General features: G+C 49.6%; 1 protein-coding gene across 1 annotated transcript in view; it reads right to left on the bottom strand.

Moving 5' to 3' along the window:
• Positions 1–21,782, bottom strand: part of RAD54L2 (RAD54 like 2) — a 34,706-nt gene extending 12,924 nt beyond the window's left edge. The window contains 5 exon segments of the mRNA XM_088527222.1: positions 305–537; positions 1,315–1,446; positions 2,663–2,802; positions 3,747–3,945; positions 21,580–21,782. Coding sequence (XP_088383348.1) covers positions 305–537; positions 1,315–1,446; positions 2,663–2,802; positions 3,747–3,945; positions 21,580–21,730 — 855 coding nt within the window. The 5' untranslated portion in view covers positions 21,731–21,782.
• Between the last annotated feature and the right edge of the window lie 2,176 nt (positions 21,783–23,958).

Below are 23,958 nucleotides of genomic sequence, written 5' to 3'. Positions count from 1 at the left end.
GCTTCTAAAACACTTTGCCTTTGAGAGCTGAGGGAATTCAGTTACAAATATAGCCAGGAACGAGGAAAATATTCCCACTTTTCCTTCTTTTGATCAAGTATAAGTGTCAGCTCTTGAAATAACAGTTAAGGACTCTGCTTATCAAATCACAAAAGTAGCTAAAATTACACATAGCTCAGCCCTTTAATTTCTGTTTATCCACAAGAGACTCCACCACAACTAAACTGCCCACAGAGTTCACCAAAGAAGTTCTGCTGAGATTACAAAGCAGGTGTGGCTGCACTCCTTGCACTTCCGAGCCTACCTGATGGGGTTTTACTGCATGGGCAAGCTGGGGAGCCAGGAAAATGTCCTCCTCGTTTGGTGGATGATTGATGTTGACGATGACCTGCCCCAGAGCATCGGACTGATTTAAGGCATCATTCACGTGAGAGCCACTGCTCTCTTCACTGCCATCCTCCTCCCCTTCGTTGCCAGAATCGCTGCTGTCCACAATCTGGAGGGCATCGTCCTCTCCTGAACTCAACTCAATCACTTCTGCAAAGCAACCCAAACAGGAGAGAACAGCAGCAATGGTCAGCTTGACCTCCAGGTTTATTGAAACGTAAACAGAAAGAAAATAATGTTGCTACATTTTGCAGTTCCATGTCCTGCGTGTTACACTGGCTTAATGACCTGTTCTGCCCAAGGGGCAGAATACAGACACACATATCAGGCTGCTCAGGTGAGCTTATAAAAGCTGGAGTTTCCCAGTTTTTGGAGAACATGAATTTGGGCTGAACCAGTGCAAAATGCAGTTTCTCCAAGAGTTTTATGTTTTTCCCCACATGCCCTCCTACTTCCCAAATCCAGTTGTGCATTTATCTACTGACACGCTGCTCTAAGAAGCGCCTAGGAAACCAGGCATGAGGTACTTTTTGGAGCTGTATAAAGGAGTCAGGTTAGATACATTTGTGACACTAAAAATATTTAAATTGCAGATTTCATATGCTTTTTATTTCTCTTTTCTCCACAACAAATGATGCCCCATCTCACTAAAGTGAGGTTCCTTAGCAGAGCACTGAGCAAAAAGAAGTGAATTTAAAAAAAAAAAGTGCATTAGAAATGAACACAAGTTTCCAAGACTGTCTGCCAAGCCAGGTTAGAAACATCAGTTTAGAACTTAGAGGCCAGAGCTGGCCATGGAAACCACTAGGACTAATAAATCTGAAGTCATTCACTAATGGCGTGACCAGGTGAAAACAGGAGAAAAGGCTGTTTCTCAGGGCTGAATGAGCTGCATGTTGTAAGAAGACCAGACAATTGGGCACTTACCATCTTTAATGCTATTTTTCCCTTTAGCATCATCTTCACTGCCGCTGCTGGTACTATCTAGGCAGATCACTTCCTCAGCAAGGACCTGCGGGGGGAGCTGGGCAGCCTCTGTCGTCCGGAAAACGATGTCCTCTGCAAACACGACAATAAGTAATTCATAATAATGGTGAAGGAGACAAAACTGCTCAGAAACCAGACAGTATTTCCTTCCACTTTTGCTCCAATAACTTAGTCCTGGAATTTTCCACAACAGACTCTCACTGTCTAAAATACTGCTATGACTCAGCTTCCTGGGTCAGTCTCCTTCTTTCTCAATATGCCTGAACAATAGCCCATTGCTCGGGGCACCCTCTGCGCTGTGTGTCCTGGCTGGGGCACACGCACCATGGACATGCTAAAGCCCCTTTTTCTGTTGTTTTTGCTGTGTCAGAAGCAAAAGACTTTCCTCCTCCTTCATTCCACTTCTGTTTTCCACCCAGTAGAGAAAGCACCCGTTCCTGGAGGGATGGAAATGGCCCTTTCTTAGCAAGGGCACTGCAATAATTATATCCCACGTATCATCAGGCACTTTTGCAGATAGAGACCATTTGCTTGTGTGTTTAAGCACAGCCACGCAGGGGGAGAGGCTAGCTCAAGGGGGCCCAGAAAGCTCAGCTGCAGTGACTCAGCAAGCAACCACGTTCTTCCGGGGCTGCATCCCACTCCTCAACAGTTAAAGTGTTTTAAATAGCTCGCACTCTACTTTTCGTATGCAAAAAACTTTTAGGACATTTGCACTTAAAGGAGAATATACTTTTTCTTCAAGAGGCAAAGCTGACTTAAGAACACTTTGCTCCCTGAGACAACTCCACACTGCACTTCTCTGCCCCCACACCAACCTGAGAGGCTGTGCTATCAACTGCATCATTTGATCCAGGTTAAAAGATGATGCAAGACAGTATATTGTGAAGCTACACCTGAAGATAAGGCCAGGATCTAGGAGTATCTCCTCCTTCGGGATGGAGGGACGATGCGTAACCATGTGTACTGCTATCTCCCTGTTCATTTAAACATGGCAAAAAAGGACACAGCTACACCACAAACAGCTGTACACTCCATCTGTTGCTCCAGCACCACCAGAACCAGACTCGGGCACTAGCAGGCCATCCAAAGCACAAATATGATCAGGCTAAAGGACACAGCATTTCTGTTAAATCAGCTTGTTTAAGCACTACACCAGTTCTGAAAAGACAAACGAGACCTAAGGAGACCTTGCACTTGAGAGTGCAAGGGCAACAGGGCAAACTATCTTCTCCTCCACCTCCTAGCCTTCAAAGTCTCACTTTAGGTGGCATCTCCCACTGCTTACCAGGAAGAAATTCTATGGGTACAGTAGGAATAGCGGCTGGATAATCCTTCCGCTGCTGCTCTAGCCGTTTCCTTCTCTCCAACTCTTCCTGCTGGGCTGCTTTCGTCACGGCTTCCAGTTGGTCCTCACGCAACAGCTTTCTGAACGCAGAGCAAACAGAGAAACATGGTTTGGTTACACGGGAAGGATCTCTTCCAAACAACTGGGACGACTGCACGGCTGCTGTGGCAGAAGATTCCTGAGACAAGCTCCAGGTAGTCTGCCAGCTGCACAGACTAGCAATGTCACAGCCAAGAGCTACAGATAAATATCTACAGCTCTGTCAATCAGTATTGCTTCCCAACTACAGGCACTGCTGCTATTACTCAAGAAAAAGACTGAAGCTTGACAGGAACAAAATACTGAATGGGTGAAAAAGGTGACTCAGAAAGTAGATACTTAAACTAGGTCACCACAGAGGAGTTCTTCTATCCTAAAGCAGGTTACTTATTGCTATAAAGCTTGTACGTACAAAAGCATGAAGTGATGCAAGGAAGCTATGTGAGGAGAAGAGGCACCTCATCCAACTCAAAAAGTCATCACCTGGATTTCCCTCTAGCCTAGTCTTTTCAGGAACTAGGAGCTCTCACAGCTTTAAAACTACCATTTCAAATGCTGCTCTTAAGCACATTACTTTTTCAGGCAATTTCTATCACTTTCAGAAGTTTCTTTTCACTCCTTTCAGTTTCACTCTCAGATATACAGAACTACAAAACTGCACATACTGGTCAGTTATTAGCAAGTAGCAGTGGTGCTAATTTTCAGTCAGGTGACTTTAAAAACAGCAGCAACAGACAATTTTTGCTATATATTCTGTAACTCTATATTGTACTCTTCTGAAATACCAAACAACTTTGCACCCACATGCAGCATCCAGACTGAGAACATGCTACTCCCACTGGTGAAATCCTAAGGTTCTGGAACAAAAAGCCATCTGGTTTGCCAACAGTGGCAAAATGTAGCTCAGAAAGAAAGTCCACAGAGTCCTTTTTCACCCGAAAAGGCTAAATAGCACCCTAACTCTTTCCGTCCTGCTGCTGCTTACCTTATGTTCCTCCGCATGTGAGAAGGTTTCTGAGCCCTCTTCTTTTTGGTGTCCTCAGAGGCCAGGCTCTTGTGCTGGTTCTGCAAGAGTCGCTCTGCCCGCTCACTCTGAGATGAGGTAGTTGAAGTAGAGCGCTGCCATTCTCCATCCTCTGCGTGTTCAGCATGCTCGCTGCTGAACACAGCGTCCTGGGGTTGGTCTGAAAAGACAAGGACATATTGACATAAGGACAACCATGCCAGGCCCTCACCTGGCTCTTGCGTGAGCGTTTGAGCTAAGCCAGACCCTCAATCCCTCTTCTTGCTCATTTGCCAGTGTGTCTTGCCGAGGGTCAAAACTGGAGTCCTCTCCAACCACGCCACTCAACGAGCACTAAGGAGCTGTATGGAGGAGGGTCTGCTTCAGCGAGAGCTAAGACTACACCACTGAAGACCGAAAGGATCCCGAGAGAAAACCAGGCAGTGACGGAAATCCGTGCAGACCACATGAAACCCATCTTCCTAGAAGGATCTCAACACTTTTTTCTTTGCTTCTTAGTGGAGCAGAAAATTCCATTCATGTAACACACGTACAACCATCTTCCAAGTTAACAGGACGTACCAGGCAAGAGGTTATCTGGCTCAAAGACTAGGTCACGGCTTAACAGGCAGCCCAGTGCTTTTATCGCCAGACTCTACTCATGATTAAGGTGCCAACTGCTGGCAAGCTTCTGAGAAAACAAAAAGTGGGCAGAACAGGCTTTCCACGCTGGAAACCACTGCCACTCCCTTCCCTCAGCATTCCCCTATTTTCAAACTCATATTAATGATGGATTTCAGACCCAAAGTGCTAGGCAAAGGATCACCTTGTTGTACACAGCATTTTGCTCCTCAACAGGCTGACGCCAACCAAGCTAATGCTTGCAGATGGCAGAGCAGCAATGTTGCTGTTCAAAAGCTTCCCTTCAAGCAAACTGGTTCTGACAAGCCTTGCAAGAGCTTCTTTGAAACGTCCTGCCCCTTGACGTCAGGCGCAGGGATACCCTGAACCTCATCTTGTAATCAGCTTTCTTGCACACAGACTGTGAGCTAATGACTGAACTGAAATGATGCTTAGAACTTTGAAGGAAAGGGGGAAAGAAGACACCAGCACAGAACAACACCGCAACCGAAGCAAGCCGGAGCCAGCCAGCATCACGGTGTGACACCGCGGGATCTGGAGAGGCTCTCCCGAAGGGCTGTGAGCTTACACAAAGGAGACTTCGGTAGAGCGCCTCGTATGTGCAGACACCTCTAGAACTGCCACGTTAATATGCCTGTTAAACTAACCTTGCCATCGATGTCACCTCCCGAAATCGGGATGGCAACAGCTAGGTTCACCTTGGTGAAAAGCACTGACCTTGCAGGCTGCTTCTCCAGACATCTCGGCAGACCTGTGAGCACTTGCTCCAAGTCAGAATTCAGTTAGGACTTCTGGATTCGCCCCGACATGGTCCACAACCGGTAGAGCAGCTCAAATGTTTCTGTATCAGTACTGGCAAGTTCTCCACGTACTGGAAAAATAGGTATCACAACTGATGGGGTCAAACAGAGCTCATGGTCAATGCAGAGAGGAGTTAGGTTGCACAAGAAGGAGGTTCACTGATCCAATCACACTGGTTCATGTACCATGGCCAAAGCCTCTGAGTCTTTTCCTCCTACCACATCTCCTAAATCTAACAAGCTCCAACACCAACAACCACATTCACCTGCAGGGAGCAAACAGTGCTGGAAATGAAACTCATCTGCCAGGCCTCGCAGGCAGGAGCTCTGCTGTTTGAGCTCAAGATACGTTTTGGTCACATCACCTGCAGCTCGCTGGCATTGTTTCCTTCCCCGCCACCCTTCTCGATTCATGCTTATGTAACTAGATCAAAAGATTGGATGAAATAGGGCAAAGGGAAGCAGGGAGGCAGCACACGTGACCACATTCTGCGGGATGAGTCATTAAACCAGCAACTATCCCAGACACAAATACTGCCATGGTTACGCTGCTGCCATCTCACCCCAGGCCCACTGGGCCTTGACAAGGCATTAGAGAGCTCAAAGTCAAGCTTGGCTGGCAGACGGAAGCTCCTCTCTCCCCACACCCCAGCAATTGCCAAGGTCACCCCGTTCGGGAGCAACCCTTTCACTCGCTCCAAGCCAGGAAAGGACAAAGGCAATGCTAACAACATCCAAAGACCAGGCAGCCCAAAGGTGAGGCCGTTACGTGTCTCCTGTCTACGTTTCCCCGTTTGTCATGCAATCTCCACGCCTACTCATCCCACCTCTGCATTTCACCTTTCCTTCTTTCTGCATTTGCTCATGGACTACAAGCTGCATTGAAGTGCACACCCATGTGGATAAGGCCACTCCTCCAAGCAGAAGTATGAAACCTAGACACCGATGATGAATTTGGCCTTGCACCAAGCACAGACCCTCGCCTGCCACAGCCGGGTGTGCTCAGGCTCGTGTTTGTCCTGCCAATGCATGCGCTGCGGCGAGGAACGCAATCTGTGCACAACCCACACCGCTGACACACACGCTTCCACATCCCGAGATCTCTCCTCCACTAGTGACTCTAGCGAATGCCACACTGATCACGCTGCGGTGGGATGCAGAGGACAGCCACCTACCTCCCCAAGGACCCGTCCTTGCTACCACAATAAACAAAGCTGCTTAGAGAAAGCTTAACTAATGTAACACTAAAATCACTACAGGCTACTTGCATCGAACCCTGCAACAGCTGCTGCCACCACCTGTGACACGAGCTGGCAGCTATGGGCAGGAATCGAGGTGGTGCTGTCCTAAGCTCCCCAGCACCTACCTACGCAGCCCAAAGCTCGCTGAGCACAGACAGCCAGACTGCCCACCATGGCCATGCGTGACGCCCCCTGCAAGCCACGCTGGGGCTGAGCCACATCCAGAAACATGAACCACGCACGTGCAAACCTGCTCTGTACAAGTGACAGATCTGCTCCTTGGAGGGAGGGAAGAGCCTAGATGAGTAGGTGCCATTAGGTAATCAATGGACTAATTCCTGCCCCAATTCCTCCAAGCCCCGATCCGCAACAGAAATGCAATCATGGTTTTGTAAGAGGATCTCAGCACGCTGCTCTGACCTGGCCAGGCAGGTAACTGCACTCTAGGAAAATCTGGCCCGTTATCTGCTCCACCTCTATGAGAAAAGCAATGCCACCAACCTATGGGGTAAGACAACCTTGCCTAGGGGCATCGGTCACATATGCTCAGGCTCACAGTCATTTCTGCAGCATGTTTTGTGCTCACCAGGACCAGCACCAGAACCCTCTAAAGAGGGCTCCTGAGGTACATTGGGACAGGAATGTAGCATCAGTGCAGAATACTCTCACACATCCCATAAAACAGCATGGGTGCCGCCTGAAGAATATTCTCTAGCAGCTCCAATTTGGCAGTGAATTGCTCTCATTGCAGCCTGCTCTGCAAGGGAACTCAGGTCACTGCCAAGTGTCATGGAAAAAACAGGTACATCCCTGAGGTGTTATGAGATTTCTTTGGCCAACAGGCTTCTCCTGACACCAGGGAGGGCGAAAAACAGTGTGAAAGATGCATCCAATCTCCATGTCAACATATCCAAATGCACGTAGGTGAACATCCATGGGTCTAACAATAGGCAGACATGCCTAGGAGCACAGAAACGGCCGTTGTGGATCAGACCTGAGCTTCCCCTACCTGGGGCTGCATCACAAGGAGATGCCAAAGACCCCTCAGTGCCACCACCACTTTGCAAGAGGGTTATTTCCTTGCCCCGTGAGCCGCTTGCAGGCTGGAGCGGCGAGCTAGAGGCTTCCCCGTCCTCCTCGGAGGCCGAGCTCTCTGCCAGAATAACGCCAAGGACTTCAGCGAAGAGGCAGCGCTGCGAAGAGCAGGCCCTTGTTCGTTTTTCAAATTGTTTCCTTACGGAAACGCAGGATACTGGATAGCACCATTTTGCTGAGTCCTCAAGCGTTATTTCCTCCCCTGAGGACAGGGATGTGCAGGGATGAGCAGGAACGCAGTTGCAGGCAGAGCAGTGCGGCTCCAGCTCCGGGACCTCCCTCCCTCTCACCCTGCACAAAGGGGACGAGAGCAAGGAGCAGTTAAATCTTAATTCCCTTTTTCTGGAACTTCCCTGCAGTGCACGGGCAGGAGCCTGCCCGGGACCAGCTCGCACCAGCCAGCTCTGCTCCAGCCGGCAGCGCGCTGTCGCGGCGGGGAGGAGCGCCGGGGACACGGCACAACCCGCGCAGCTCCTGCTGCAGCCCGGGAGACGCTCGCCGGGGCTCGGCAGCGGCAGGAAACTCCGCAGCACGGAACGGAGAGCGGGGGAAGAGCGGCCCGCTTGCTGCGGGCTCTACCTGCCAGGGCAGCCGAAGGAAGAGGCTCCCGCTGGCGCCCGGCACGCGTGGATACCCGGCACCCTCTGCCCCAAAGCCCGGCGGGAGGCCAGGAGGAGGCCGCAGCCCCTCGGGGAGCTCCGGCTGCCGCCGCGGCCGCTCTCCTGGCCGCACGACTTTGCTCTGGCGCCGCCAGGATGGCGCGGGGCCTTGGGCGCCGCTACGCCCCTCCCAGCGCCGAGCTCTTAACAAAGCCCTAATTATGTAAGGCTTATATAACGCGGCACACCTACCCCCCCGGCGCCGCCGCGGCCCCCGGCAGCCCGCCCGCCGCCTCAGCGAGCGGCGCGCCGCCCCGCTCGGGAAACAGGAGGCAGCGGCACTTGGCTGGGGGGGGCGTCTTCCGCCACGCCGGTGGCTTCGGCCCCAGCTTCCCCGGCTTTCCTCCTCTCACACGTGGTGGGCCCAGGACCACATCAAGGGCCGCCGCGGTCCCCACCAGGGGTGAGGCTTTGTGGGCCAAGCTGCATGCAGAGTTGTCTCCCCAGCCCCTCTGGTGCGATGGTGGCTCCCAGGTGACACCACCCCACAGGCGCCCTGGGCATCCCACCAAGTCGCAGCCACCATGATGTGGCGCAGGAATGAGCTTTGGTGTCCACCCCTGCCCAAGCCCGTGAACTTTCCTCAGCGCCAGCGCAGCGGCCCTCGGCCTGGCTAATCTTCAAGATCTCCAAGATCCTCAGCCCTTGGTGTGTTAGCACCACTCCAGTTCCCCCTTTCCTGCTTGTCACCATAAGCAAGAGCTGAGGCTGGCGCCTCGGCATAGCAAACCACCCTGCTCCGCACTTGGGAACACGTCTCTGTTTATCTCGGTACTTGTGAAGCCATCGGTCGCCAGAGGTTCGAGACGCCTCCGTGAAGGCTGCAGGCAGGAGAGAAGCTGCTTCAAACCACAGCCCCCGACCACAGGCTGTAGGGGCTGAGATGTGAAATGGGTTCTGAAGAAAATAGCTAAAATACAGGGGAAAGCCACCCAGGGCACAGCCATCTCCAGGCTCTTTCTTGGGCTGGGAAGTAAAACCCCATCCAGGGTAAAATAATGATAAACTGTAGGGCAGCATGGCCCATATTTTGTCATGAGAGGGCTCGGGTGTAGCAGTGACCAAGATGTGGCACCGAGCAAAATAAACCCCTTCCTTGGCCTGGAGGGCTCCTTGCTGAGCAGGAGCTGAGGGACAGGAGCTAGGGAGATGCAACCCCAAAAGGGGAAGGGAAAGTGAACAGCCGAGAGCACCAGGAGGCAAACTGCAACGTCACGCAGCCAACTTTGGTGACAGACAATATATCTTCTAACGCCGGGATTATGCAAGAGCAAACCAGGCCCCAAATACCCAAGAGCTCTCGGTCTGGCCAGGCCTCAACGCTGCATACGCTGAGGAGACCCGAGTTACATAAACACCAAAGAGCACTTATATAACCTTTTGTATGGAGCACACTTGCAAAGATCAACACCCGGAGCTGGAGGAGGAGAGCAGGTAGCTGCTCCAGCCAAGTCCCCATGACAGCACCCGTGGATCCCCAAAATCCACCCGGGGACAGTGCGTCCTTTGCAGGACATTGAGCCACCACCAAGAAGGGAAGGCGCTGGTCTGACCAGGTGTCCATAGGGCTCCGCTCTTGTCCTAGGACTAAGGACAGGGGGTAGAAACTCAAACCTTTGCACAGTGCTTTGTGATGGGAAGAACTGGAGAAATCCCTAATCCTACTACCCAGCACCTCTGCTTCTGAGACAGGTGCAAAATTGCTTTTCCCAAGCAATGTCCTATACTATCTCCACTGTCTCCTCCTCGCCAGGCCTCCCTTTCTCGCGTGCACGTGGCCGGCATTGGTGGTGGCGTGGGGACCGGGCAGGGGGTACGGCTGTCCCCTATGCCGAGGGGACCAAGTTACATAAAACGAAGGCACTGACTGGGAAGTTGTTTCTGGCTCCAGCACTGGGAAGCTTTCTACAAGCTGCTGCTTCAGCAACTGCGTGTAGGAGGCAACCGAAACCTCCCCTTTCGGGCTAGCCCAGTTAACTAGTAACCCAGGAGGGACCTGAGCCTGCCAGATTAAAAGAAAAAAATAATCACGGGTATCTAAACCACACGTAACCTGCTTTCACCCTAAGACCTGACTTATTTTCAAAGCAAAACTCCCCCCCCCAACCTAAAAATATCCGGGTCTTTTTTATCATGGTGGAGGAATAGTGATTTAGGGGACCAAGGGGATCTCTGAAGTTGGGAGGTGAAATGGGACCCATCGTGAGCTTGATGTATTCCCAGAACGGGAATCCCGCTGGCTGTTACCCTTCTACCCACTGCACTTTTCCTCGGGCACTGAGGAAAGAGGGCGGGCAGGGGACGGAGCCTTTAGCATTATGCAATGATTATATAAGCGGCCGTTTATACTAGGTAGCCGGGACGGGTGGCATTAGCCTTGTACCAGGATCCCCTGGGAGCCACGGGATATCGTAAGGGGTGGATTTTGGCTGCCGAGCACTTCCAGGGGTGCCAGGTAGCAAACAAACAGGCCACACAAAGCAAACTTTAATCCTTGTCCCCATCCCTCATCCTACAGCTTCACCTGGGACTGTTAAAACAGAGCGGGGAGAAGACGCTTGGTGTTCGATCCTGATTTCAAGGAGCAATGAGGAGTAAGTCCAGCATCCTCCCAGCATCCCCGTGCTCCTGCACTGCCGCTCAAGGGGGCAATAACATAGGGGAGGGAGGGACTGCAACACGGCAGCGTGTCTAAATGCTGGTTTGGGGACAGTGCACCTCACGAGTGGGACCCGATCCACATGTGTAGAACGGGTCCACCCTCCTCTTTGGTAAGGGGCAAACCCAAGAAGCTGGGCAGGCATCAGTGCCGAGCACCTCCCTACACTGCGCTGGGATAACAGGTGATCTTTCCTCTCCCTAAACAAAATTTCCCCCTGGAGCAATAAAACCTCACTGCCCATCTTTTGCCAACTGCATTGCCCTTTTCGGCACTGTCAGAAGAATTTTTAAGGACTTTGTTTAATGAGGAAGGCAGCACTCGGGAGAGAGCTGCAAATTGCCGTGCGCGAGCCCGTGCGCCGCCGCACGCTGCTGGCACCTCTCCCGCCGAGGGCAGCCAGGAAAGCGGGCGGCCGCGCTCGAGAAAGCTAATGAGAGCAGGCGGGAACGCCGCCGTGCGAAGGCGATCTGCTGCTGGTCAGGCTTCTCCAAAGAGCTCTGCACACTGCTACAGCGGTCACGGCAAGGAGACTCGCGTGGCATCACCAAAACGTCCCTCACCCTGAACACCTACCTTTGCAAAAAGAATAATCGAAGCTCACATAGCCTGGGAACGTGATGACAAGCTCCCGTTCCTCCAAAGGAAGCTGGAATACCCCCAAAGAGGTGCTCAGGCATCCAATGGAGAAAAAGCCTTTGAAAACAGTGCTTAAAGTAGGAATGTGCGATGTCCCCAGACTCCCCTCGTGACCTCAGGCATCTCTCTGGGGACAAGCAGGCGGGAAGACCCTGCTGGACAACTTCCCGGCTTTGGAGAGCAGACCATGAGAAACCGGCTCCCGCCGCCCCATCCTTGATCTGTGCACACACAAGGGGGAGCTTCTTTGGAGACCTGCTCTTTTCTGTTAGACTCCCCCAGTCCTTCCCATCTGTTGTTTCGGGGAGGCCTCGGAGCCCATGTTCTCCCTCTGGGTGACCTACAGCCCCACATCCAGAAGCACCTTCCCCTGCCCTCTTCTCCGACCTATTAGCCTGGCTTGGGTTACATAAGCCACTTGTGTCACCCCAGGTCCTCCTTTATTCAAACTCGCTGTGTATCCTAATTCCTCCTCCTCTCAGGTGACACCCCCCTCACAACTAAGTTTCTTCATCCAGAGGCTGAAGAAAGCAAGAAAAGATGATTTTTTGGCTTAGAGTCCACCTCTGTCTGTAATAGACACCAAATACAGCAAAACTGTAATGTTTCTGTAAAAACTCCATGTAAAACCCACACCGCATTGGGCTCCTACGACGCGGAGCTGCAATGCCTGGGGATCATTTAGGATCAGCCTCTTACCTCCCCTGAACAAGCTCCAGGTGGATCTGCCACCGGAGCAAGCACTCGGCTTTCCAAGAGGCTATTCCCATCACAAGCTGAATTACAAAACTGAGGAAGCACTTCAAATGCAAACACAGTCGGAAGTTTTTTTTCTTTCCCCATCCCAAAACACGAGGTTGCCCACCAGGAACCAACCCGAAGGGTGGCCGCTCCAAAACCAAACCAGGTTACACAAGAAACTCCTGGGGTTTCACCAGCACCTGCTGTTTCACGGGGACAAAAAAAAAAAAGAGCCAAGCAGCTCTTAAAAGCCTATTTGGTGCAAATTAGGGGCTCAGAAATACTTCACTGATGAGCCAAGATCTTCAAACCCAGCAGGATGCTGGGGACGCGTGGAGGGAACACGGCGAGGGGAGAGGCCACCGGCTGCATTAGCAACTGCCTCCTCTCCTGCTGGGAGCAACTTTTGCAAAGTGCAACAAGAGAGCGGCACCGAGGGGACCAAGGATATCAGGCTGGGAACATCTACAGCATTCAAAGCTCCACACATGAGTGTTTGTTTCCTTCTCAAATTCCCCCCAGCAAACTGCTAAGTAGTGCAAAGCATGGAAAAGTCCACCCTTTCCATCCCTGCCCAGGACGGAGCAAATTCCAAAGGGAGCCTCGTGGACGACGCCGGGATCCTAACGGTCCGGAGCAGGGAGGCAAGAAGATCAAGATTGGGGGGGGGGGGGGGGGGCAATACTGTGTCCTACCTGGAAACTTCTGGGACTCATCCAAAAGTAACATGCTGCTCAGCGCACCGACCGAGGGAAGGTCTCGCCCGGCACGAGCAGCCGCTCAGCTACGCGTGTCCCTGGGGTCTTCAAGACAAAAGTTTCCAGGCGCTGCCAGCAACTTGCTGTCCTGCCGCGCTTCAGGTTGCTGCAGATAACTTTGGTTTAGAGCTCCGAGGGCTGCACTCCACAGCACCGGCAGGACCAGGCTCGGCGAGCATAAATCCGCCCCAAAGTCCGCTGCGCTGGAGGAGGGTGGCTATTATATAATGAGTTAAAGAAACGTGGGCAGCTTAACTAAAAACTTTCCTACATCCCTGCCCGGAGTCAAAACTGAGGCGGCAGCCGGTAGCGGCAAGCCCCGCGCAGCCCCGTGCTCGCTCGGCCCCGGCGCGGAGCCCACGTTCAACTGGTGGCGGCGGCGAGCGGGGAGCGGAGCGGGCGAATAAAATCCAACTCCTTACATAACCGGGCGGGCTGGAGCGGGGCCCCGCGCGAGGGGAATTCCTACGGGCAACGGGAAGTCGCCAGCCGGAGCCGCGCTCACTCCTAGCGAGCGGTCGCCCGCACCGCCGGCTCCCTGCTGGAAGCAGCGGTGGGGAGAGGCGCAGGAGGACAGCAGCCGAGTCGCAGGCAGCTCTGGCACGGCTGTGTTGCAAGCCTGGCCTGAGCAACATAACACGATGCACTCGTGAGATGGTGAAGCTTGACCTAAAGGGTTGCAAAACCAGCTGGGATATTTTTATTCCAGTTATTTGCAACCACCAGAGCAGCCCGGCCACTTTGCAATGCTGTCCAGCTTCAAAATAAACCTGCCTTGCCCCGTTACAGCAACACGGATTTTATCAAACAGAAAAAAAAAGCAAACTGGATGAAGCATAAGCAGCCTGGGATCGAGACTGCCCATCACCTACATCCCCGGTGCAAACAGCCCGGCGGCTGCACGAGAACCTACGGTGCTGGTCTAGGGGCAAAGAAGGAACAAACGCTTTAAGGAAAGGACATAACTGAGGATCTTGCAGCCGGCCTTACAAGGACTTTGCAGGATTGGAATAAATAACCCAAACACAGGCTCTGTATCTGCCCTAACGGATTTCTGAGACTAGGAAGTAAGATTTACAGACAGTATTTGCATAGAGACAAGCGAACACCACATCTGCCCGGAACGCTTTATGAACGATCTCCTCGTGGAGCTGAGCGCCTTACAGATAAGCCCATTTGCTGCCCAGCTTTCGGCAAGGCCAACCTCACAGGTAGGGTCCTCCTCCTCGCCCCGCATGGTCCATGGCCCTCACATCTCACCTGCATTACTCCCCAACATGAGCGAGGTCTTGGCAACCGCACGAAGACCAAACTACCCACGGGAAGAGCTTCTCAGGAGACTCTTGTCACTCGGGGGCTTCCTGGGAAAGCACAAGGCTGTCTCCCCTGGGGCAACCGCCGCAACATTCGCACTTTCCCTGAGGTGCTGATTGTCCCCAAGAAGAGCTGCTGCCTGCAGCCTGATTTTGGGGGAAGTTATTAAACTCAACAACTCAACCCAGACTTGACAGTTCCTCAACCTAAAACCATGCAGCTGGAAGGAAACTCTCAACACTACAACTTCAGTTATTGGCAACTGAGTATTTTCAAGGCTTTGAGAATCATCTGCTTTTTAATTAACATTGCATTGTAAACTAAAACTCCAGATCTTCTGAGCAAGACCTAAACCAACCAAGGAAAACCAAACAAGTACTTCCGTTGATAGCAAAGAGCTTTAGACTGAAATACAAGGGATAACATTTGATTGTTTTCCCCCAATTTCATTTTTATTCATATAAACTTGGTTTATTGACTTTCCCACATTCATTTGCTTTGCTAACCAAGGCCAGTGAGTATGAGGAGCTGGAAAATCCCAAATCCCAACAACTGTACATAAAGTAACAAAACTCTAGTCAAAAAATACGCGCAGTGATGAAACGCACTGCCTTTGGCAAACGTTTTTCAGACTGCCACCATGGCAAAACACGCATCGTTTCAGACTTCAACCTCAGCTTTCCAAAGATTTTTAAAGGTCCTGAAGCCCACAAGCTGTTATTAAACAAGATAGAGGCATTTATATCATGGATATTTATCATGATGCTAATCAAAGCTAAATCCTCTGAGTTACAATCCCGGCATTTTTATTTTCCAGTTAGAGTCTCCAAGAGGCTGACTCTCAGCTCTTGCTACAGCTTGCTGTAACATTTCTGCCACTACAGAGAACATAACAGAGTCATGCATTGCAAGAGGGATTTTGCACTCCTTTAAATCCAGTTTTCACCCACGTGCAAACTGGACCTAAATCATAAACCCAACGTAGGCAGAAGCGCCATTTCAAAATTACTTCTAATTGCTCAGGTACTTTAAATGTTTTATGTACACAAAGATTACCTGCAGATGTTTTAATTGCAAAAGTTGTTCTGACAATGAATCAAACTAAAAGTTGCTGTGCACCTAGCCTCAAAAGATGTTATTTTACAGCTCTCTCCTCTGCTTCCCATTTGCATACTTCCAAGTGAAAATAACATCCTCTGATCTTTAAACTCCTACTTGGATTTTTTTTCATACTGAGTCAGTGAACTGCATGCTGAAGAAAATGAGAACAAGACATTTTCAGCATCTGCAGAAGAAATTACAGTTATTAAAATAAAAAAAAAGACGGGTATTGCATCAAAAGGCTTTGGTCCAAACCACCAGGCAAATGCTTTGAAAAAGCTCAGTATTGTAGGTTTCGATCAAGGCAGTGAATTAAAATAACAAATAAAGCGAAGAACGGTGATGCAATACTGTAGTTTAAGCATTTGAAGAATAGTCATCATTTTATTAAAAGTTTCCTCTCCCACCAAGCTTGCCAATTCTTGGCCAAAAGCACTGTACATGTACAATATAGCTGTGCACACAGTTTACTTAAGCAGAGTCAGTTAAGACAGCAGAGCCAGTTGCATTATGGAAAAAGGAGAACAAGGAGTCCTTGGGTAGTTCTATCTCAATGCAAAAGCCAAGCGCGATGCATGGCATGCCTAGCTCACCTGAAAGGAAAAGAGGCATTGCCGAAAATGTAGAGTGGAGAATTTGGACTTTGGCTTCCTCCAAGGCTCCTCAGACCTTAGCAAAGTCACGTTGTCCCTCCTTATCCCTTTTACCGGGGAAAACACCATGTTATGGGTTTGCTGATTGTTTCTGTATGATGCCCTCACTGCATCCCGAGTTGCGGAGGGAAGAGGGTGGTACCCAGCCAGGTACGGAAAACAACACAAGGGAAAAAGGGCCAATTCCCAGGGATGGTGGAAAGTAGAGCTTTTGTCCAGCCACATTTTCTCTTGCAATCTCCTTCCCGGCAATTTTAGTATCACCTTTCTGCATTGCTCAGAAACTGGGAATGCTAGAAGTGCAAATGCTGATAACTGCTCACTCCCTTTGTGCTTCGGATACCAACGGCATCTTGGAATCCGCTGGATTTTGCAAACCTCTCAGCATTTCAGGAAACCAGCCCAACTTTACAGTCTAAAAGCTGAAGGCAGCGCGTGCTTAATGGACACAAAGCAACTACAAAGATGCTCCTATCCCTCTCAAAAACAGATAAAACTTTGTATTTTAAATCTTCCTAACTATAAAGTCAGCTGAGAAATGCATCTAATTCCTGCATTAGCTATATGCTTGCTGACTTTGGGTCACCCACAACCAGCTACCCTGAGGCTGAACCCCCGAGTCACACTATTACAATAAAATACATTCAAGCATTCTGACCTACAAGGATATATATATGTATTGGTGTGTGTGTGTGTGTGTGAGTGTGTGCATATATATATAAATAAACATATAAGCTAATGCAGGTTCCTATGACACCTTGATAATTAAACACAAGCCAATACGCAGGACGTTCATTCACAGGTAAAACATTTGGCTTGCAGAGAAGACGACTTTTGTTTCTCTCTGATATCACACGCCCCATTCTGTCTGCATGCAACTCTTGGCTTGGAAGACCTTCTGCAGAAGGTCATCACAAGCATTAAAATCTAATTAAGAACTGCGAAACAGCCAGCAGTACAAGGAAATCAGGTCTGGTTACCCACATTTGCGATGCAAGATTAGGGCCACTGTGGAGGCAACAGACTTAACGTCGAGCAGAAGTTTGTTGCCCCCACGATGTTACTTTTCCAGCAATGTCCATGGACCCTTGAGGGAGCTCCCTGCAGTCCCAAGTAATGAAAATAAAAGCAGAAGGGAGAAAAGACCCTCAACAAAGACAGAAAAAGAGATGTCTGTCACCTCTCTTCCCCCTCAAAACCCACCTCGTGCTGTGCAGACCAAGGAGCAGGGTTGTTGCTCGATGGCCCCCAATCCTGAGGCCTGGGCACACAGAGGACCCAGCAGAGCTGGAAGCCCAAGGAACCCTCCTCACCTCTTTCTGTGCTTTGCTAACACATTTGCTTGCCAACACAAGAAGGTCCATCCAGTCCAAGGGAAAATTAAGCATCTTGTGCTCCCCAACAACAGCTCCTTTTAGCCCTCCTCCAACACTTATAAATGTGGATGCAAAATGATATCACACAGGGTGCTATTTAACCAAGTATTGCCCACAGACCAATGTTTTTCCCTCTGCCTCTCAATTTCATGCAGGTGAGTAGAGCATGACCCTATTTACGAGAACAGCTTCAGATGAAAAGCAAAAACTCACGGAAATGAGCCGAGAATCCTGCTAAGTGAACAGATTTATATCAAAGAAGTTCCTCTGCTGCCCGGTAAGGAGAGAAATTTGTTCTCTTCCCAACTCCACACGCTCATCCAGGGACTCCCACGTGCAGAGCCGTGTTTTGTTGCAGCACGTAGTTGGATTGGGGAAGAGCTGGGAAGAGGCACACGGAGAAGCATCATCTCCCCAAAGGGAATGCAGAGACCTGCCCTCCAGGAGGAGGCTGCTTTGGAAAAGGCGCTCATAAACTGTGCACAGGGATGGAGGTGCACGTTAATCCACTCCTCCACATCATGTTAGAAGCAGATTTACAAAATAATTTCAGCTTTAATAATACCAGGTACTAATGAACTTTCTACTAAGTATGGCATTAACTACTTACTTTTCCCTTCAGGTTAAGTCAGGAAATTATCCAGTCAGCTGCAAAGCAAATCCATGTTCAATTTAATGGTACCCCAATAACAAGCACCATGAGGATTTAGAGACGAACACAACCTATTATCCTTTCTTGTTGCTATTCTTTTGAGAATTTTTTTTTATCCAATAACCAAGCAAAAATTATGCACAAACATCATCTAGCCACAGCCCTTTACCCAAATGAACATTTCTCTAGTAAGAGCCCAAAAAAAGCAAAGATCTTAATGAACCTAATAATAGTGTTAATCATCTGAGTAAAGTACTCCTGGACTGATATCTCTGGAAACTAAAAGCTTGAGCTCTTAGAAGCACACTCAAGTTCAAACACAAGGAGCCACAGAAAAAACAAGCTGGAAGATGCTCCAGAAGCAAGGGGTGATATTCCTTGGATCTTTTGTGTCACTAGTAAACATCATGGACAGGGGTGAACAGAGTTTGCAGAGAGCAAGGTGAGGACAAGGGTCTCTCCTCTCACTTACCTCTTCTGTCAACCTGACTTCAGCCTGGAGTTGAGACTCTACTCCGATGCCTTGTCCCTGTGATGAAGCTGCAGCCCAAACCGATGCCCTCCAGCCTCCCGGGGTTTGTGATCCTGCCCCATCAACACAACAGAGGCCCAAATTCAGCCCTCTCTTGGGGTCCCTATGTCCACACTAACCCTACACAGGGCAGTTTCGTTTTGCGCCAGCACTTTGGCATGGAGAAAATGCAGAGCAGGAATGTGCCGGGGAGCACGGACTGCCTTCATGCTCTGCTGGGGCAGAGACGTCATGGAGCCACCACCACCACAAACCTGGAGAAAGAGGAGGGGACAAGACAGGCAAAAAGAACCAACGTGGGCAACACAGGGCAGAATCCAAGGCTAACGGCAGGCAGATCTTGGCAGCATCACAGCTGCAGTCGTACAGGCTATTACTTGGTGTTGTCTGGTAAATATCTACACTAAAAACTGTACAGGGGAAGTCTGTTGACTGTTACACTCCCAAGCCCTTACTTCTGCTGTACCTCCTCCTTGCAATGCAAACACAACCAGCAGCCTCTCGGGACAGCATGTGAAGGTCGGTGCCTGTAAGGACACCTTGCAGAGCACTGAAACAGTCAGTCCTTAACACTTCTCACCCTGGGCAATACTTTAAAAACATGTTGAACTGAGCTCCTCAGAGGCAAGAAAACAAGCAGCTTGCCACCACTGTGACAGCAGGTTACAGCCACATGTACAACTAGCAGCCAATCAATGGGAGACACTTTAATCACAACAATCCAAACTCGTTCTGAAAAAACAGCCAGAGCACTGCAGAGGGCTTCGTTCCAACCTGCAAGAGTTTTCCCCGGGAAGCTCGGCGGGATGAGCGGTCTCTGCATTTGAAATGATCAGCACTGCAAAACTATTAATTCCACACCCAGAATACACTGCAAAGATGAAACCAGACTAAACATGCAAAACCCAAGTTGCTGCAAACGCTGAGGCTATCCAATATCAACAGTTTGGGTAATACTACATGCAGCCTGAAAGATTCTTGAGCAGTCGTCATCACTGTCAAAATCCGGAAGAGCTAAATACCCAAAACACAGTCACTATTTCAAAAGCAAGCAAGCAAAACTACTAGTTTTATAATTGCTACCATCACCTTCCCCTAAAACAAGTAATAATTTTCAGTAAGGGGAAAACCCGAGCAAGCTTTATCCCTTCTAAGGAAATAATCACACAAAAGTAAGGATCTTTTAAATCTTGTAGCGCTGGAAACGAGCAGGAGCCCATTTGTAGCAGGGGCAGAGGATCTTCCACTCAGGGTTTCTCATGAAATGTCCAAATAATAACCAAAAAGGCAAAAGGGAGAACAGCGTGGCTGGGGAGGGGCAGAATGAGGTTCTCAAAGAGATGGTGAAAATGAAGCTTTTAAAATGAATAAAAGTAATTGCACGCTCCCCAAGAGGATTTGTGTGAACATGGGTGACCTACAAAAAGATGGAGCTATAAACATCAGATGGGCAAAACTATCTCCTTTCTTTTCTCAAGTGGTTTTTTGTCAATTATATACAAATTGCCTTTTAGTCTTCCTCAGCATTTCCTGCTTTGGGGAAAATTTATTTTTAATCAGTTACTACAGAAATACAAAGCGTAAACATGTTTCTAGTGTTTTCTACTAAGGTCTGAATTTAAACTATAGCAAAGAGCTTTAGTAAGGCTTAGCAATGTGCTGATATACACGTGATAATCCCAAGAAATGATACGAGTATTCAGTTGCAGCAACACCGATGTACATGATAAAATACATAGGTCTGTGACAGTAAAACCTTGGGGGATGGATGACCCTTTGGACATGAGAAAGATGGTTCCTTTTGCTCGGCGGCCCTGGGTAAATCTCTCTCCTGGGAACTCTCTTGCTTCTCACCTGAACTAACACTTCAATTTCTGCTATTTTCCCAGTAAAGTCACCATATGATTAAAATCAGAGGAATAAAATTCACGTGTGTAAACATTTTATATGCATTTTACCTCAATATAGCAGCTTCCATCAGAAAGTTACAGAAAGAATTAAAAAAATAAATAAAAAAACATACAAAGAAGACAAGCTGCTTTGAATCCAAAAATACTTCAGGAACAAGGAAGCGAGATAAGTACCTGCCTTTAACACATTCTGTGCTCAGAAAAGGAAGTCTAAGCTCAGTAGGCTGGAGTAGGTGCATTTGAAAACCTCTGCATTTTTTGAAATTATTGAAAGTCACTGTTTTAAAGGAAGCAAACACATTGGCACCCCCATAGGCCACCGTGTTATGATAAATGGAGTTTGGTGGCAAAGAAAGCTCGGGGAATTTCCACCTGAGCCACGTGCTCCTTTCTACAGCCCACAAACCTTCTGCTGGACCAACAACCCTGTTCCTGGGGTCATGCCGTGGAGCATCCCAGGGCCCTGTTCTCGCTTAAACACAACCTGCACCTCACAGCTCCACGACCCGCTGCCCTGCTCCTAAGCGAGGAGGAGAGGGGGCGATTTCAACCAGCTGCAGATAGAGGAATTACCTTTCCTAGCCAGCACTGCCACCAAACTTTTTTATATTGTAAAACTACAGCCCCCGCTTTTCCTAAAGTAGAAAAAAAAATGCATTAAATTGCTTACTTATGGGCAAAGTAGTGATATAAATACACTTAATTTTACTGGATCCTTTTAGCAGTACAAGTAGCCATAAGTTGATTTGTTTACTTCTCCCTTTTTGTTGTTTTTCTAGAACCTACAGTTACTACAGCAATTCTATCCTCCTTACAGGTTGTGTTTCTGGTTTGCTTATACAATGGAAATTTTTGGGCAGGAGTCCAAATTTAAATCACGTTAAATCTCTATTTAAATTAAACAACAATATAAACGCTTCTCCCTACCAATTCACAAACAAATCCTATCCCTTATGTGTCCAGAGGTGTCTCTCACCAAAATTAGTACCACCAGTTTTGTGTTTTGTGCACATATGTGCAGCTTCACAACACCATTCACTTACCATTCTCATCAAGTAAGTCTTCCTCGTCATCCCCATCGTTGTCCTCCTCCATCGCCTCCTCCTCATCTTCCTCCTCCTCCTCTTCCATATCCTCCTGCTCCAAGTCCGGGTCCAGGTCCGGATCACTCCCTGAGATTGACTCGTCTGACATGATTCCCAGTGGTGCTCCTTGTGCATTACCTGCTCATGTTCTACCGTGAGGCAGCCCTGCGAGGAGAGAGATCCACACGTAAGGAACTCGCTACGTCCCATCCTTCCAAGGCTCAAAATCATCGTGGAATTACAAATTTGCTACCAGTTTTTTAAGTAATGATCATATCAGGCTGTGGACAAAATCGTGTGTGGAGAATGGAGGCACTAAGCGATGTACCTTGATGATAGAGGTCTTGATACTGGAAGCAGTATCAGAACCTATAGATTAACAACCAAGCACTCCAAGCAGCCTCTCTCTTGGTATTCTTGGCACACACAGAGCGACCTCTAATTATACAAAAATACAGAAATAAATACTCTAGGCAAACAATTTCAGAAGACAACTGTCCAAACATGAAGCGTAACAAAAGGGTGAGAATTCAGCCCTGGTCCCCGAGCGCCTGCGAACATCGTCACCCTATGCAGGGCATGGCTCAGACAGGGACCACTGTCCTGAGCCAGCTCTGCCTGCTCTGAAGTCACCGTTACCTTAATAACTGTGCAAACGAACGCAGCAAAGATCTGGCTTTTAAATGTTTAGAAATCTTTGCAGGTGAAGGTAAGAGGAAAAGCACGCGTAAAAGATGGAAAGATCAAAGGAGAGAATCTGAATTTTGTTCCTCTAAAAGACAAGGCAGGAGCTGGCCACTGAGTCCTCTGTTAAGCTACTCCAGGTCATTACAGATAAAATGGTGGTACAAAACCCTGAGATTAGGTCAAGGTGATGCCAAAGGGACAAGTTCATCGGTTCCGACCATGCCAGGACACAGACTCCAGTCTGGGAGCTCTTCTGCCATGTTCACGGCATTATCCTAAGGGAGCTGAGTACAGCGGATGAAAAGACAGCAACACACCAAGAGAGGAAGAGAAGTCATCCCAAGGAACATAAAGCAAAGGACGCATGCAAAAACCAAGGCAGAAAAAAGCCCTCAATCTAAATTAGCTCAAGCGAAGTGATGCCAGGTTGTCCGGACTCATCCCGCTTCCGCGGCCACCGTCAGCCAGGGACGCGACACCGCTGCCCGCAGGACAGTGGTCCCTGTTCCCGCGAGGTCCAGCAGCGCCCAGCTCAACGTCCGGGCACCGCGACACAAAGCAGCCCACTAACACGAGCTGCTCCCGACAAACACCAAGTCAATCCTGCATTTACTTTCAAACTGCAGCTTATTTTAGCTTTTTAAGGAACTACAATGTCCCCTTCCAACCGCTATGTGGTCCAAATTAAAAAAGAAAACATTGTTTTACTCAAAAATAGCCGGCCTGGGTTCCAGCCTGTAATTGTAAAGCTGCCTGGGCTTCCTTAGGGCCCCGCGGGAGGCGGTCGCTGCGGCTGCCTGCCGGTCACTTGGGATTTCAAGGGGATTTATTTAGTTGCACGTTGCCCACACTGGGCTGCAAAGCTGCCTGCCAGAAACCTTCACAACAAACACTTATGTTCTGCTCTTTTAGCAAACTTAAGCACCAATCAAAAAATTGAAGTAGAAATAATACCGGCAGGGGAGAAAGTAGTTTGACTGCCCACACAGACAGGAAAAGGGGCCTGGGAATTGCCCCAATGTCCCTAAGCACTCCAGGTGGAGAACTCCTGACCCGGGTTCTCCCCTCGGCACCCTCCTGTGTCCCCTCTTGCAGCGGCACTGCTTGCTGCAGGACTCATAACCTCAATAGCAACCTCACAGGGAGCAGCTGAGCAGAGCTGGGAACGCGCTAGAGCTCGCGAGCCCTTTGGCAGCCGCACGCGGGGTGGTTGAGCAGACGCTGTCCAAAAGACTCCAGGAATCGCTGCAGAAGCGGGGTGGAACGCAAACCGTTAATTCCTCCGTGCCTCGGGCCTCCCATGCTGGACGCGGGCACCTCCCAGGGCACAAGTTCCCTGTTCCCCCCTGCACCATGCCCGGCAGAACCAGGAAGCAGCAGGAGCCGTTGGCATCGGCCCGGCAGGCAGGTAGGTGCCAGGCAGCCAGGGGAGCAACCTCATTGCTCGCGCAGCCCTGACCCAGCTCGGAGGCGTCTCCCAAGGGGAATTACGTAAGGCGAGCAGATTGCCCAGGCCTCTGCACTTCCCGGCCGTGGGACAACGCGGAGCCGGGGCCGGCCTTTAATCGCCGTGGGAAGGGCACTTTGGGAGGGATAAGCAGATGAGCTGCAAGGAAGCAGAAGTGTCGCTGGCCGGGACGCGCATCCCAG

This window comes from Tinamus guttatus, unplaced genomic scaffold, assembly GCF_059628265.1.
Source record: "Tinamus guttatus ecotype Peru unplaced genomic scaffold, ASM5962826v1 Tinamus_guttatus_pri_ptg000026l, whole genome shotgun sequence".
Classification (NCBI taxonomy): Eukaryota; Metazoa; Chordata; class Aves; order Tinamiformes; family Tinamidae; genus Tinamus; species Tinamus guttatus.
The sequence above is the reverse complement of the archived record's forward strand: the minus strand, read 5'-3'. Positions and strand labels throughout refer to the sequence as shown.